This window comes from Podarcis bocagei (assembly GCF_964188305.1).
Source record: "Podarcis bocagei genome assembly, chromosome: 17".
In the NCBI taxonomy this organism is placed as follows: Eukaryota; Metazoa; Chordata; class Lepidosauria; order Squamata; family Lacertidae; genus Podarcis; species Podarcis bocagei.
In genome coordinates, this window is record NC_138143.1 from 6043121 (window position 1) to 6060239 (window position 17119).

A 17119-nucleotide genomic window follows, 5' to 3' on the forward strand; every position below is an offset into this window, starting at 1 on the left:
CCTTCCCCCTTTGATTTGACAGATCGGGGGAGGTTCTGGAGTTGCGGGTGGGCGTTGCCCAGTTTTAAAAAAACTCTGCGCATTTATGTTTCACAGGGTGGGGAAGGACTTTGCACCTTGCCTGGCAGAGAAACCACATGCCTTGCGCCCCTCCCGGACAACGGCCACCCATCCGTGACTCCCGATCTGTCAAAACAAAGGGGGAAGGAGATTGGGGAAGGCTCAGGAGTCACGGGTTGGCAGTGCCCTGTTGCCCAGTTTTTTAAAAACTCTGCGCATTTTTGTTTCACAGGGTGCGAAAGAAGGGCTTTGCACGTTTATACAATATGCATGTTCGTTTGGGCCCAGGGTCTTTTGCCTCATCATCCCCACTACTGACTCCCTGTTGCTAGTCAGCTTCAAAAACAAAAAATTGTCCCTGGATTCATTGAAAAAATCTGGTAACCATAGAGTAACTTTTGGTAGTAACCTATTCTCATGGGACCCTACCTTGTACCAAGTCCATCTAGCTCACTATTGTCTCCACTGGCTGGCTGTGACTCTCCAGGGTTTCAGGCACAGGGCATTGCCATGCCTACCTGGAGATGTCAGGGGTTGAACTGGGACCTTCTACATGCAAAGCAGCTGCCCTATCACTGCAGTACAGCCCTCCCTCAGGCAATTATTTTAGTGCAGGGAGGGTGACAATTTCAGGGATCTTGGACGTGAAAATGAGGGCCTTGTGGACAAAAAGGAGTGTCCCCGTTCTCACCTGTGTGGTGTTGGAGGACAAAATTTAAGAAATTATATTGAGGCACCAGCTGTATTACAGCGTAAGATCTCATGGACTATTTATCTGGAAGAGCCCATTCATAATGGCAGCAAGAGCGATAGTTGAAGGGGTGGTTGCTATAAGAAGGAGATACAGTGGTACCTCGGGTTAAATACTTAATTCGTTCTGGAGGCCCGTTCTTAACCTGAAACTGTTCTTAACCTGAAGCACCATTTTAGCTAATGGGGCCTCCTGCAGCCGCCACACTGCCGGAGCACGATTTCTGTTCTCATCCTGAAGCAAAGTTCTTAACCTGAAGCACTATTTCTGGGTTGAGGAGTCTGTAACCTGAAGCGTATGTAACCTGAGGTACCACTGTACTGGGATTCAGTTAGGACTTGTGAGGAATTTGATGCATGAGACATTAGTCACCAGAGGAGCTAATCTGCTAATCTGAGCAAGGCACGTTTCAAAAGCAAATGCTAAAGTGTACTCAGTGCATGTGTTCACTAAGGGCTGGAAACTTGTGCATCTGGTTTGACCACTTGCATGCCCCGGCTGCACAGGAATGTCATCCCATTCCAAAGGATCCAGTCAGACTGGCTTTGAATCGGGACGGGACCAACGCAAAGTACTGGTGGATTCCTTTCCATGCCTTTTCCTCATGCCTTCTGTCTCCACCCCAAGAAGCTGAGGTCAATGTTAACCTTTGGGACTCAATGCCATGGGAACCGTTTGTCCAGCAAATGTCAAAAAGCAGGAGGCTAGAATGGCAAATCTCTCCCCTACTGCTTCTGTTGAAAGGAAATGTAGGCACGGTATACCTCTGAGCTGAGATTTCACAGGCCTGACCCAGACTCCTGTTCCCGTGGTTTCACAATGAGGGATTTCCTCCTATTTCTTCCTAACACTTTCAGTCTTCACCATGAGCCTGTGGGCATGGCTCCAGCTTCCCTTCCAACCATTTTATCTATTATTCTTTTTGCCTGTTCATATAGTAGAGCAAGACTTTAGTCTTCCGCCCAGTTTATCAACATAACCTGAATCTAGATGTTATCCCAGAGCTACCATGTTTTCATGAATAAGGAACGGAATTGGCCTATGGGCGCAGTTTTTGTGCAGACAGTGGGAAGACAGAGCTCACACATTACAGCAAGGGCACATAACCCTTTTCAGCCCAGGGGTCAAACTCCCTTCTGGGGGTCTGCATGCAGAGCAAGAAGTGTAACTTTATCTTTGCAAGGTCTGCTGGATCTTCTATTCACACTCATGAACCCCTCTGTCCTCCATTCCAACAAGCAAATGGCAATGATCAGACACATTTGTAAGACACTTTTCAGCCAGGTGAGGAAGGTGCGAAGGTGAGCTGCTGAGGCATGTGGCCCGGGCCAGAGAGAGAGGGAGGCTTGAAGGTGCACATTTGGCCATGGGCCTGCAGTTCCCCAGCTCTGCATTACGGATATGGACCCTAGGCTTTGGTTCAACATTCCCAGGCTGTCAGGTCTTGATTCAATGAACTAGTCCCATCCGTGGAAACCCGTGCTAAGGCTACCACTAGTACAGTAGGGCTTCCCCCTTTACCACCCCCATTGGCTCTGGAGGGGGTTTAGCAGAACCCCCATGACAGCATCCAGGGGAAGGAGGGCAGATCATTCCACAAGGCAAGCGGAAACGCTTGCACTGATGGAATAATCTGCTTAGCACTATGTTGAATTCCTTTGCTTTTTTAAGAACTAAAAATATGAAATTCCACATCAAGGTAAATCTAATTCTGCACACACCAAAAGATGGATTCTGCAGTCTGTATATATTATAGAAATTATTAATGGCAAAGGGATAAGGAGCTGTAAAGAGTAGGGCATCAACCCTCCATCATTATCTGGGATAGAGCAACTGCATTAGGTTGCATTAAACCAGGGGTGGGAAACCTGTGGCCCTCTGGAAGTGGCTGGACTACAACACCCAGCAGCAGTCAGTGGTGAAGGATTCTGGGAACTGTAGTTCAACAATATATGGGGGGGGGGGCTTCAAATTTCCGATCCCTGCATTGAGCAGAGCAGCAGCCCAAGGGAGGAAGCCTGCCTGAGGGAGCAGATTGATGGTGTATTCAAGGGCAACAAATTTAAAGTTAAAATAAATGTGCTCAGCACCATCTTGCCTGTGAGTTGGAAGAGAGCACAAGGGTCATCTAGTCCAACCCCCTGAAATGCAGGAATCTCCAGCGTGGGAATTGAACCTACAACCCTAAGATTAAGAGTCTCATGCTCTACAGATGGTGCTATTCCATCTCCAAAGACCTGTTTCTTGCCTTGCAACCTGGCCTGGGGCCCTGACTCTCCAGCTACAAAAGCTGAGGCAGCTGAACAGAGTCTTGGGCTGGGTTATTGTTTAGGGGTTTTGTTGTTGCTGTTATTTATATTATTTTATATTAGTTTTATGATGATTTACATGGAAATTGCTCGATTTGGTTGTGTGCCTTTTTTTGTTTTAATTATTCTCTTTGACTACTTTTGTATTTCATGTTCTAAGCCACCTTGACCATGGTTTTAACTATGGCCGATTTGCAGCTGATTGACCAAGACCCTGCCAGCTGATTTTCCTTCTTTATCATAGCTGCACCATTGTGGAAGCCTGATTTAATGCAGCAGAATGAAGTGGTAAAATCTTAATAGACTGTACCACCACTTCAAGGGAAGGGGGTTGCCATTTTTGATTGCTTCCTGCAAGTAAAGCAAGTAACACACTGGGAGAAAGGTTCTATCCCAGTATACTTCCCACTATACTAGTTTACAAAGCTCCCCCCCTTTAAATCACAGGAAAACATTCAAATAATTGACAACTGAAGGTCACGTCACCTTATTCTACTCCATGTGCGGACCAGGTCTAGTACATATCCTCAGCTTGTTCCAGCTCATATCTTACGGCAGGAAAAAACATTTGTAGCTGCTTTCTGCCTGCTCACTTACCTAAAACAGGATAAGCCTTGACTCTTCTCCTGACCAAACTTGGGTCTGCTCCCTGCGGCTTAGCCAATAGCACTTCCCCTATTCTGATGGCTGCACAAAGCACTTGCAAAAGCTCATTTAGCCATGGTTTGACTAGCTATTTCAATTCAGGGAAGCAGGCTGCAATTGCTTACCAACTATTTCCCTCTGCCCAAATGGCAGCAAATATGAGGGCTGGTTATCAGCGGGTTGGTGACTGCTCCTGCAGGGTTGATGTTACATGGTGCCAATATAGCAACAATAGAGAAGCTGGCACTGGCAATTACTTAAGGCATGGTGCCTGGCTACTCTTCTGCTTTCTAGAAAGCTGGTCTGTGATGTGTAAGCAATGAAACAATTAGTATAAAATAAAGGTTTTTCTCTGAATAGTCCCTGCTACCTGTTAGCCAGCCACAGTTGTACGGAGACACATATACATCTCTTTGGATTGGAAATGCAATCAAATGCCCATTCCTGGCTGCCACGGGGTACTTAAAAACCTGTTCTTCCCTACTGGTTGTAGGGCACCAACTGTAATGATGGGTCACTGACCCTTTTGGAGTCTTTCCAGGAGAAGAGCAGTAGATGGTGCATCAGGGATGAGAGGGCAAGTGAGGAATGAAGTCCAGCTCAAAAAGAACAGATCAACCAGAGATATTGTGCTTATTTGTTCAACTGGTCTTTCCCCCGTCTAATACAAAAGCTCAACTCTAACATACGAGACATAGCTTCACTGGATGACTGTTGTCTAAAACAGCCTTCAGTCATGGAACCCACCAGGCTCCTGAGCATCTCAGATTCCATTTTTAAAATTAAGTTGCCAAAATGGAGATCCTGAAAGGTAAAAAGGGTGAATATAACATGGGGGTGGGGAGATAAAGGAACTCCTCCTTCAATCTTCTTCACAGCGCTCTACGTTTTCTAGTAAGTCTATTACAGGCCTTGCCATCCCTTATGAGGCCTGGCTAAAGGAATGGTTACCAGTTAAGTAGCTTGTGTGTGTGTATCCTCCGCGCATTGCAGTGTATTGCAAATCTATTTGATTACTTTACTCGATCAAACAAGGCAATATTTACATGATTTATTCTGCTTATAACGATCTTGCAGAATTTGGCATTTCTGGTCAAGGAATTTTAATATCTAATTGGCAGTAAACCAGCACATGGAGTGGGAACATGGGCACATCCAAGTGTGGCCCCTGTGCACCGTTCAGTTCGAAGAAGCTGATAACCAGTGGCTCCATCTGCAAACTCTTGTGGGGGAATCATGGGAGCTGAGCATAAAGGGATCCCTGGAGAAGCAAGGAAAGGCGACCCATGAAAGGGTTTTGTAGGAACAAGAAAGCACATCAGAGGAAGAGGTTTGGGTATTTTGCTTTGTTTTCATACTTCAAGTACACCCTCACCTGTTCCTGCTTCATTTTCTCATTCTGCACAGGGAAGTTAAGCACCTCTCTCACAGGTGAAACACAAAGGGGTTTTTTTTTGGGGGGGAGAGAGAAGTAGAGCATAGATCAATACTTTATTTCAGGCACCAAATACCACTTTGAAACCTGTCTTCCTAAAGCAGTAGACTACCTACCCACTTCCCTCCCACCCCTTTTCAAAGCTGCCACTCTGCAGCCTCAGAAAGCAATGCCAAGGGGGCAGGACCTTTAGCAAATCCCAGCCCTTCATGAATTTTGGACACAACACGAAGCTGCAGAAGTAGTTGAGTGCACTGGCGCTGTGCCCCTTGCATGAATGGGGAAGGCAGAAACGTTTGTTCACACCCAGGATTCGAGAATAAAAAATAAATGGCCACATTAGGTGGATTGTATAACCACAGCAGTAATTAGGAAGACACCACACTCGGAAGAGGCAAGATCTTTCTTTTCTAGGAGTTAATTGACCTTCAGGCCAGCCTGCCAACAGTCTAGGGTCCTTGTGGGACAGGTTCCCCCGCCATTTGCATGGGTCCCAACTGTGGGGTTCAAGGTCTACTTTCATCACAGGACAACCTGGGACCTTCCCAACATTGTAGAGTTGTCGCCTACAGCTTCTGAGCTTGTGCCAGAGTCCATTCTGTTACCAACGCCTCCTTTCCACGATGCAGCTAAAGGCCTGGCCCATTCCTAGGAAGTGCTGACATGGAATGACAAGTGGTGTGTTCTCCAACCCCCCGTCCCTCCTCCCCCGCTGCTAGGCACAGGGAGAATAGAAGAGTCAGCAGCGGGAGAGGCCAAGAAAGCCAACAAGCAGAGCGTCAGGGAGACCACATGGCTGGGCAAAAAGTCGGGAGCCTGTGGTGCACTCCCAGATGTCAGGGGCCACACGTGAACAAACAGGGACTGACACCCAAGTGGGAAAGAGAAGAGAGGCTGCCACGTGGAGCAAGAAAAAGCAGCCACGGAGGTGGTCCTCCTGTAGATGACCACAGCTGTTCCTCAGAGATGAAGGTGGAGTGATTTCAAATGGTTGCAGGTTTAGGGACCCACTCCACTGAAGACCCTTCCGTTAGAAGCCAGGATACTAGTGTTAAAAGGGGGCAGGTGAAATAACCGTTAACACACTGCTTAGCCCCCCCAACCCCCTTCATGCTTGAACATTATTATATCCCCAGCTCCCAAGGGTGAGGGAACCTGGTGGGCCCTGCAGTCACACTCTGCTTCCACAGAAGCAGCTGAGCTTCTCTCCGCTCTCCAAAACCCAACCGGAAGAGTCCACCTTCCCACCACCCTATAAGCAAACTGCAACCCTCCCATTCAAAAGTGGGGAGGTCTCACTTAGGATTGGATCATATATATAGATATATTCAGTAATGAAGGAACGGCTGATGAAGGGGGAAGCCCAGCATGCCCCAGTTTGTGCGTGTTCCAGCTCCTTGCAGAGGAGGTCCAGTCCTTCTCTCGCTTCTCCCCCAAGCACATTGGAGGTTGGATGCAAAGAGCCAAAAAATGACGGGGCAAAAGGGCAGCCGAAGGAGCTTTGATCAGCAGCAGCAGAGGAGGGGAGGGGTCCCAGGTATTATCATCCTTCCTGCCAAAACATGCACCTAAGGGGTGTCAGGCGAACACAGGAGATGCAAACGAGTTATCAACTTTTGTCTGAGCCACTGTCTCTGTGCAGGGCACTCTTCTTCATGCTTTCCAAGTACTCCTGTTGTGACACCGCCAGCACCGAAGCCAAGATCTCGTCGTCATCCCAGTCGCTCAAGCCTGGCAGAAGACAAAGGGGTTGAAGCGGTCACAGGTGGAGTCGTGGATCACTAGACTCCCGCCACTAGCCGTTCTCCCACCACCAGCCGTTCTCCCACCACCTCTCACACACAGCCGACCATGCGCAGTCGACTGCATCATAGTTCCATGTCCATCCCATCCTTTGCCACCACAGCCGCTGATGCTCCAGACTAGATGCTTTCACCTTAATGGCCACAATAAGACTCAACAAGGAGTGGCGAAAAAATACTTCATTTCAATGCTCCAAGCATTCCTGTTTAAGTTAGCAGTTTTCAGTTTCTGGCACTCAACCTAGTTCATCTGAAAGCTCTCACCCCTTTTTGTTTTTGTAAATCAAAATCTGAATTTTACACAATTTTGGAATTGCAATTCTTTCCCCCCTTTTTTTGCTGTACTCACAGGGCTCTATTATCCATGATTATTTTTTATAGCACTTATTTTCCTCCTCCCCACCCACCCTACTGCCCACCATTTCCATAGTGTGAAGTCTGGGAAGAATTAGGTGGGAAGACCACAAACGGAGGTACATAACCTCCTCCTCCCAAAGAAACCAGCTGACTTCCAAGAGATTGTGCAAGGGCCAGGGAAAATGAGAGAGCTAGTTGCAGTATCTCGTGAAAATCCTGGCAGCTTTGCCCTGAATCTTAGGCAATTTCCAGGGTTTTACTTTTTGAAATATGGCAACCCTGCTGAAAACATCAAAATGAAAACAGATCTGAGGTGTGTTTCCAGCAGCCCAGAAATCCTCACTTAAAATAACTGCTCAAGCTGTCTGTCACCTTCCCACAAGGCCTGGCATTTTTAGATTTGCTCAAGCTCAGAACGACAAATTTTGACCTGTCTCCTCTCCATATACACACTAAGCAGTTATATATATATTGTGAAAAGCAGCCACTGAATGCAGGGTTCTGTACTGGAAAACTGAAGGAGTCTCCAGCTACAGCATCAGAATGCCTGGAAAGAAAATAAGGTTCTGAATGGCTAAAGCGCCACTTTCCTTAACGCCTGAATGCTTGGCTCAAGGGAGGGCACTTACCAAATGCTGTGGGTGACATCTGCTGCATTATTGCCCGACACTCCAGGGCTGGATACAACGATACTAAGGGAGGGGTTGCTCGGCCACCGCCTGCAGAAAGCTGGCTGCTTGTACCTGGGTAGGTGTGCAGATCGATGGTAGAATTATTTGCATGCAAAGGGGATGTTCATCTCCTAAGGGTCAATTCTCAACACACTCCCCAACAATGCCCTGCCCCCTGGTATTCCTTTAAAGGCAATTTAAACTTAACAAGTTTGCAGGTGTTTTCCTGTGATGGATAAAAGAGTCTGAACTCTGACATGTATATTAGTCTGACCATATTCTGGCATAATTTACCTATTCTCAGGTTGCCCCTTGATAGAAACCAGAGTATATATTGTGGGATGGCCAAAATCTCAGTGTTTTTTATGTGTGTGTGTGTGTGTTTAAAAAAACATTTATCTCTCTATCAAACTTTTTTTGTATACAACTGTACTGTATTGTAAAAAAATATCAGCGACTTACAATTATTAGCCTGATGAATATTAGACAGACATATGCACACACAGAGTCAAAAGATGAAGAAATCCACAGGCAGAACCTCTTGCATTCTTTATTGGTAACTATCCTGCCCCCTTTTTAGGGCTGTGTGGATTCCGTCTGGCATACTAGACATCAATTCAACACCCTGCAACTCTCTGCAATAAAATGATCCAGGGAGTCACCCGAGGCAGAGGTCATTATCCTGCACTAGTGAGTCCTCTAAGTGACTGTGCCAGCCACTCTTTGGCCTCCTTTAGGCCTGAGAATAGAGGGGCCTCTGTGAGGACTCAAATCCCTCTCTGCTGTGAGAGAAATATTAATCCAGAATTGCAAGTCATCATGATGGAGGGCTACTAACCCCTTGCTCTGCTGGCCTCACCACTTTTCTGTTCTAATAGACCACCTCCCCATACCTTAAGATCTTCCAAATCCAAAACTGACAGGAGGTGAAATCTGTGGATGAATGAATGGGGAATCCCTCCCATTCTCCTGTGGCACCTCAGCAGTAAAACAACCTTTCCAGGGGGGCCTATCTGACTTTCCAAGTTCACTACTAAGTGAAAATTTCCCTCTGCCTCTGGGATATTTAATTCTGTTGTGTTCAGCTTACTTTAAGGATTTTCGCTTCCAACCCTGCAGGCTCATTTATGGCTTCCAACCCATTTACAGCTAGATCTTATCGGATGGAGAAACACTTTATGCCTGGCTTCTGCTGTATAGGACTGTTATGCATTTTTATTTTACTTACTTCATTTATTTTAAGGGTTGTTTTTAAACACAGTCAGTGTGAACTTCCTCAAGCAATGCAACTGGAAAGGCGCTCCATTTTTTTAAAAAAATTAAGGTAAGGAAAGATAAATATCTTGTCCTTTCCCTCATTCCCCACTTTGGCTGCTGGATAGCTAATCTCCCTTCTCTCGTATCTCTTCAAAATGGCAGTGAGGAAGCAGCTGTGGAGAAATATACCACAGTAGTGCATAATGGCAACTGCACCACAGCCCTTCTGCAGCTTCTACAGGACCACAGTGTTTTGAAGCAGAACAGCACTATGAAGACTGGATCAAGACAGAATAGCACTATGGTGTCTACAGGTGTGGTGGAAGCGGCAAACTGGATGACCTTGTCCTGTCACCTGGACAACCAGAAGGAGCTCAGAGAGACCTATGTGGCTTGCAGGTGTTTTGTGTGCAAGAAGAATGTGCCTGACCCCTGGGGAAAAACTCGTTTGATCTGCACATGTCCCAAGTCACAACCAAGCTTGTCTCCCTGTGATGTAATGGCCGCCTCACCCAGCCCCTGCCATAGCTTAAGCCTTCTTGCTCCCCACCCGGAGGAGTCATTCTGCTCCCTGCTCTGACTTATGGGGCACTTACCAGGAGCACACGGCGAGGGGGGCTTTGTAAGTGCTAGAGCTGCGGTGCTCCCAGGGGAAGGTGGCTTGGCAGCATTCAGCTCATTGTGCAAGTCGGGGTGCTCTGGGGAAGACGCCGAACTGCGCTGGCGTGGAGAGCGGCCGCTCCATTCTTCCAAACCGCTGGCTGCAGCCGCCGTGGCGGAGCTGCAGGTAGCGCTGGCTTTGCAGGGCTGTGGAGAAGGGAAAAGGTAGAGATGCTATTCAGGGCCAACCATCTTGTTGATCAGTTTCCCTGAGCCAGGCCAGTATTACAGCCAGTCTCAACAGAAGGGAAGACTCACTTCCCCATCTCTAGTGATCCCCGAGATGTCCCCAAACCCTCATTTCCCCTTCACACATGGAGGAAATAAACCAAACCTGTCTGGCCTGCTTTTCCTGGTCACGCAGCCACTGCAAATAAGACTCCCTGGCAACCTGCTCCTCAATGGCCTCGTTGGTTGCTTCCCAGTCAGTTGCTCGCTTCTTATCTTCTAACATTTGCTGCTCGATCCATGACTCCTCGGATGTCTTGATTGCGTTCTTCATCAAGGACTGCTCCGCATACTACAGAGAGGGGAGGGAGTTCAGCAAGCCCACTGGAGTCCCAGGCTCAAACCCGCTGCCCAAGTTTGGTTGCATGTTTTAAACAGCAAAAGGAGATAAGCCCTCTCCGTCAGGAAAACAACCACAGGGGCAACTATACTTTAGCACGCCTCCTGCCAGCGCAAGGATTTCCGCTTGCACAGCAGGACTCCTTCCACCCTTCCCCATTTGTTTTAGGAGGCACCCCCAAGCCTGCCAAGCAGATATGGGAAAGGTGTGGGATACATGCAGAAGAGAAATCCTTGGGCTGACAGGATATGCTATGGGGATTCTGCCCACAATTGAAATAAAGAAATCTGGGTGAGAGAGGGAGGAACTTGCCCAAAGGTTGTCTTGGAAGAGCACATATCTATCCAATTTTCCCCTAGTAGATAAAGGAAAGGATGAGATTAATTCATCTTAAATGCGGCTGGACAAGCTTTGTCAGATCTGGGGGAGGAAACAGGCAATAGTCTCCTAGCAGCCTCTTTGAGGTTGGCTTGGAAGTGGCTGGGGAAGGCATCCTACAGCTACTACCTCTTTACATGCTTCTTCACCCTGCTCTGCCACACGGCCACATCAGAAATGCGATGGTGATTGGCAGGCCCAGCACTCTGGACAAAATGCCCCATCCTTCAGAAGGGTGGGTTGATTCAGCCCCACCTCATTCACCAGATGAAGCTGAGCAATATCTGAGGCCTGAGGGAGAGAACCTCTAGCGCCTCCATCTGCCCCATTTGCCAACAGAAAGAGCCACCTGGAGAGGAGAGCAGAGCAGGAGGAGAAGCTGTGAGACGAGCGAGTGGTTGGTTGGGGGGCTGTACCTCCTGCTGCCTCCCTGCCAGCAGTGGCGCCACCACTCCCTCCCTGCACCATCATGCCTTCCCCCTCCCCACAGGCGAAGCCAGCACCCTTGCTGCCATCTCCTGCCCCTTGTGGCTAGTACCCAGCACTAGCCATGACTTGGGCACTCACTGCTGCTGGAGGCTTGCCATTTCCTGTTCCTTGACCCTGGCAGCTGCAGCAGCACACTCCTCTTTGGGGCAACCCAGGGGTGAGTAGAGGGGTGTGCTGCCACAGGGGTTGAGGAGCAGGAGGCAGCAAGCAGCTGGTAATGGCGGACACCCAGCTGTGCTGAGTGCTGTGAACTAGGAGACGGTGAGGGGCAGGAGGTGGGGGGAGCTGCACTGGGGATTTTGTCTCTAGCAGCACGTTGTCCTGGGCCACTCCTGGCACCATGGAATTTTCTTTTTTTAAAATATATTTTTATTGATTTTTACATGAAATTTCCAAAAAAAAACATACAACATATTTTCTCATCTTATTCAGTGTTTTGGACTTCCATCAACCACATCTGAAGATTTTACAATCTTTATCAATCTGCATTTCATTAATTTCACTATTACTTTTAATAGTCCTTCACTAATAGTTCTCTTCATACTTTCCCCTGCAATATTTCACAGTTCTCCTTACAAAACTTCCTGCAATCCCACTAGCGTAATCTGTTGATTACAATTGCTTTTCAGATAGTTCACATATTTACTCCAGTCCTCTGAGAATCTCTGATCCCGCAGGTTTCAAATCCTTCCTGTCATCTTGTCTAATTCTGCATAGTCCAGGCACCATGGAATTTTCAAAGGGTAGCAGCTGAAACAGTCATTGTAGTAGCAGCAGCAACTGGGAACTTCTGACTCACTTGCCTGATTTGCTTTGCAAGGGCATTTTTAAAGCCATGCCCTACCCGCTCTACACCTGGCACCAAACATAACATTAGGGGTGTGGCAGGTAAAATGCAGCTGGGCTAAAAGAGGGCTTGCAGGCAGCACCAACCAGCCAGTTGCCAGTACCCGAGAACAGCCCTGTGCAAAGCCCCATGCTATTATGTATTATTTTTTGCTTGTTCTCAGTAGCGTTGGAGCCCAGTTATTAGGCAGAAAGGCAGGATATAAACACATGCTGGTCCCACTTTCTGAACACAATGCTTTCCCAGGAAATCATTCGTTAGGCGAGCATTTAAATTATTTCCTATGGGAACATTTCAAATTCATGATTTGTCCAATCTCCCTCCATGGTTTCTTCCTGAAACGGCTGCAACCAATTAACAAAAGCAAGCAAATTCGGAAAGCAAGATTTTCTATTTCAAATTCATGCAACACCACCAAGCTGAGTAGCTGATAACAGCAAGACGAGTTAGAAACCTTTTATAAAAAGAAAAATACACAGATCATACTGCAAAGTTACACGATCAGGCACACATCTTAGTCAACTGATTTCCCACCGCCCTCTCTTTATCCATCAAGCCTTACCTTGCCACATCCCAACTTTTCAACCCCCAGAGGACACCCTGGTAGTGAGGGATACTGAACTCCTTGGCTAAAGAGACCTCCCTTCCCCAGAACCCATCCAGGAAAGACTCACCCCTGGCTTGAAGGAGGGCAGCCCCAGTCCCACACCAATGGTAGCCTTGTTGGGGTTCACCACAGAGTTGTAATGTATGTTGCGGTGATAGCTCACTCGGATGGGCTCATCCTCATTCTGATGGATGCCATGGAAAGTGTTGATGGGCTCTGGAAGGGAAAGATGGCAGCTCAGTGCAAAGTGTAGCATAATCCCTGCCCTTTGCCCAAACATGCTGGATGCCATCACCACGCTTTATAGGGGCAGCTGAGAGGCTGGCATCCCCAGCCCAGGGCTGGCATGGGCAAGGGTTAGGGGACAGGAAGTAGGAGCCATGCATACCTGTGCCATACTGGTAAACCTCCACAGGTCGATTGTACATCTCTGCCATGGCCTGCATCTCAATATGGTTGCCGTGACAGTTGTTTTTCCGTTTCCGGTTGATGTAAGTGGTGAAATCTTCTGTTACGTAATTGGAAAAGTAATCGGCATTCTTCATCTGCAATGTGAAAGGGCCTCAAGGTTAGAAGGACGGAGAAAGGCTCCCACTTGGGGCAAGAAACAGCATGGGGAGGTGGGAGAGCCTTTCCAGGAAAGGATTCTTGGCACAAACCCATTAGGAGAGCTGAACCTGCAGAGAACAAGGGGCGCCCATGCTGTATTAGAACTGTTTTGCTCAAGAAGGGTTCCACACATATGGGGCAGTGGTTGAAAAACTTAATCATGTTGGGCCATTGGGCATAATGTGTAAAGTGGCTCCAACCATGGAATTAGGACATTTAACATTATTACCCCAGTCACATGGAAGCTGTAAACACACGATACATACATGCAGCAGCAGCAGCAGCAGCAGCAGCAGCAGCAGCAGCATAGTTGGAGTAATGCTTAAGAGTCCCTTCAGTGCCAACAGGATTCCACAAGGGAAGGGCCTGCCAAACACCTTTCAAGCAGTTTATGGATGGCTCCCTGAACTGCAATTTTAAGAGTGGAGATATACATATACCTATGTGTGTGTATTTATCTGTATAATTTAGAGGTGGTTGGGAGAGGAGAAAGAACAGTGGCTGTAGCATCACTTGTACCATTTCAAAGGAGGGAAGGTATAATATTTTCATAGGAAGAATGTCCTTAGTGCCCAGAAGTAACAAGCTGGAGAAGAAGCAAAAGCCAGGGATTTAGACTGGCAAGACTCTGTTCTTTATTGGCTGCCTGTGTTCACAGAATACAGAATGCCTGCTACACACAGTCCTGAAGGTCAGGCTTAGAGGTGGAGGCAGAAGCCCACCCTCCTCTAGATTCCTGCTGTAACTCACCAAGTAGTCCATACAGTGCTTCCTGACCACTTCATGCATGTCTTGGTCACCATATACCTGGTCAGCTGCAAAAAGAAATGAGAGATCATCACTGACCCAACCCAACAAACGCTTACCTTATAAGCAGAAAAGAGAGACAGGTTTGGAAGCACCTAGTTTTCCTTGCATGTAGCACAGCTTCATAACTGAAGTTGCTGATTTGCACCAAGTGAACCCCAGATCAGTTTCTTACTCCTCCAGTGCTCAAAAACCCTGGGACGGTCCCACTGAGTGCTGTCTTCAGCATTCCAAGGGAGGCGTGTGTGGCTTTCCTCTCGTCTGCAAGCTGTGCATCATGGTTCTCTTCCCCCACAGTACAACAAACCAAGGAGATATAAGTGCTGAAGGTGGCCTTTCCCCCAACCCCCCAGCTCCAAACCCAAAGACAGCAATCAACATTTGGCTCCCAAGCTGCAGACACTTCTTGGGCACCCTTAAATCTTCTAGCTGGGGTTAGCTTCTTTAGTATTTCTCATTGCCTATTCCGATTTCCAGCCACCAAATGTGCCAGATGTAGAGTTGGCGAGAGCACCCTTTAATCCTCTTGCTTTGAAAGGCTTTCTTTTGGTCCTCCTTTTTTGTAGCCTTGTACCATTTTGCTTGCTGTTGATTTATGCCAGTTTATTGCACTCTACTGAATATTTTGTTCTTTTCATACTGCTGTTTACTGCTGTTTGGGGCCCTTTGGCTAAAAAGCACCATATAATTAATTATAATTTGGAAGCATGTAACCCTGATATCATGTGCCACCCAGAGGGACCTGACTGATCACATATTTAGGGTCAGGAAAGGAAAATCTCCCCACAGGACAGATTTTGGTTAGTAGTTGAGGCTAAGGCTTGTGGCTGCAACACACCTACTCAGCCTGCAAGTACAGTGTTACCTGAACTATGAGGACCTGCCCTCTTGACACTGATAGGTCAGATGAGTTCTCAAGCAAAAGCCAAAACAAGGACTTCTGCTGGGTCAACAGGGCTATTCACACCATTGCCTGCTATTGCACCCATACCCCCAAATTGGCTATGGGGGATTGGGAGAACCATCAGAACAGCACACCGGGGGGGGGGGGAGGTGTATGGGGATTGTTCCATGTGGGAAGCTGAAATGCTTTTGTTGATGGAACATTTGACATAGTGCTACCTTAAATTCCTCCCAGAGTCATTTATTCCATTAGAAAAACATTTTAATGCTAGTTTATCTCGTTTACAGCTGGAAAAGTAGTGGGCCTATTTTTTCTACTTTTTCTCTCTCCCCTGATTTTTTGTTTGGTGCTATTTCTGCAACACACACAGAGAGCTCGTTTCTGCACAGGCTGGGTCACCAAAAGCTTTAGTTGAGTAATCTAACAATTAAAACCGATTGAAACTGGGAGCCACAGTTCCATTATTTGTCAGCTAATCCACAACAAGGCAGCTAATGAAACTGATCAGAGCCAGTACTGAAACTGACAGATGCGCTGAAAAGTCAGATCTTACAGATTTTTCAACATCACAAAAATTCTTTGCAGATGTGCAACCATTTCCAGGGGCAAGTGTAGAAAAACAACCAGATGCCAGCTCTGGGAGCATCAGAGAAGCAAAGGTTGCAGCAAAGTGGATTACCTTGGAAGGCAAAGTAGATGAGGGGTGGTCACAGATATCTGAAACCAATTACTGAAAAGTGCCAAAATCCCTTGCTATTTTGAGTTGCCTATATGGTCTCTACTTCAAAATACTGCTGTTAACTGAAAAGAAGTTAGGATTCAATATGCAGCACCCACAGGGATCCCGAAGCAACACCATATTCAGACTCTAAGAGATTCAAGACTCAATTCTCATTAAGGCATAACAAACTGAAATCAGTAAGTTGGCTTTGCGTGGTTCAAACTTATCCATGGCTCTGGGGCAGTCAGATCAAAAGAAAATAACGTAAGGGGCAGGAAGAAGAGGAGAGAACAGCCTCCTGAGTTTGGAAAGGACTGGGATGGGCCAGTTCAGGAAGCAGCTGGGAGAGGGGTCACTGTGAAAGAAACGAGAAAACTTAGTGAAAAAGCAGTTTCAACAGCATTTGTGGCAAGTATAGAGAATTCCAGTCATAATCAGGGGACTTGGTTTATAAAGCTCAGCAACAAAGAAATTCAAATGACTCTACTGAGCTACATGCCATGTCCTGAATCTCCCAACCAGCCCAATCAACTTACACTGAGGGAGGCGGAGAGAAGAAGCTATCCTGGGATGCTTGTCAGCAGCCCTTACCTGGGAATAGTGTTTTGGGGAGGCACATTCCTGATGTGGAGCCAGTGGTGGCAGAGACAGGAGAATGAGGCTCAGATCATCACCACACTCAAAGGTGAGAGTAGAAGAGAAATGCCAGGAAGAAAAGAGACCTGTGACAACCACACAGGACCACAAGGTCAAGAGATAGCATATGGGAAAAAGTTTCTAAGCCCAAGAGTAGCAAGTGCTTTGTACATAGCGAAGCGTCTTGGGATGATGCCTCTGCTGCTTCTCCAAACACAGCAACTTTCTCCTGCTTCTCTTCTCTTACACTTTCCAGCAATCATTTCCCATCCCTCTTCCCCTTGCTTCCCTTCCCATGCCTGCTTTTTTCCTACTTCTTCTCTCATATTCCGCCCTTTGAACCTTCCCTCCTGCCTCCACAGCCTGTTCGCAACCACTGCTACCACCTATGCTTCAGGAATTGGAAAGACATTCTTGCACCCTCGGTGTATCAAACACTAGGGCTTCTCTTTTCTGAGCCAAACAGGAGCCACAAAGACTCCACAGGCCACCCATAAAACAAACAGCAACAATACCCCCAAGCCAAACTGGGGTCCGTAAGAACTGTAGCCATAAAAGCTCCAGTGTGGGGAGTAATGGTGGCTGTTTTTGCATCACCATATCTTG

The 17119-nt window shown here is 47.3% G+C and overlaps 1 protein-coding gene across 2 annotated transcripts in view; it reads right to left on the reverse strand.

The window, feature by feature from the left end:
- Window positions 1–4801: 4801 nt before the first annotated feature.
- The window catches only part of OTUD5 (OTU deubiquitinase 5), a 47536-nt gene continuing 35218 nt past the window's right edge, over window positions 4802–17119 (reverse strand). For both annotated transcript variants that reach the window (XM_081175744.1, XM_081175743.1), the window contains exons 3-9: window positions 14196–14260; window positions 13225–13381; window positions 12904–13052; window positions 10282–10467; window positions 9884–10094; window positions 7989–8102; window positions 4802–6931 (exon numbers count right to left, since the gene is read on the reverse strand). In XM_081175744.1, coding sequence (XP_081031870.1) covers window positions 6810–6931; window positions 7989–8102; window positions 9884–10094; window positions 10282–10467; window positions 12904–13052; window positions 13225–13381; window positions 14196–14260 — 1004 coding nt within the window. In that variant the 3' untranslated portion in view covers window positions 4802–6809. The remainder of the gene's footprint in view (window positions 6932–7988; window positions 8103–9883; window positions 10095–10281; window positions 10468–12903; window positions 13053–13224; window positions 13382–14195; window positions 14261–17119) is intronic.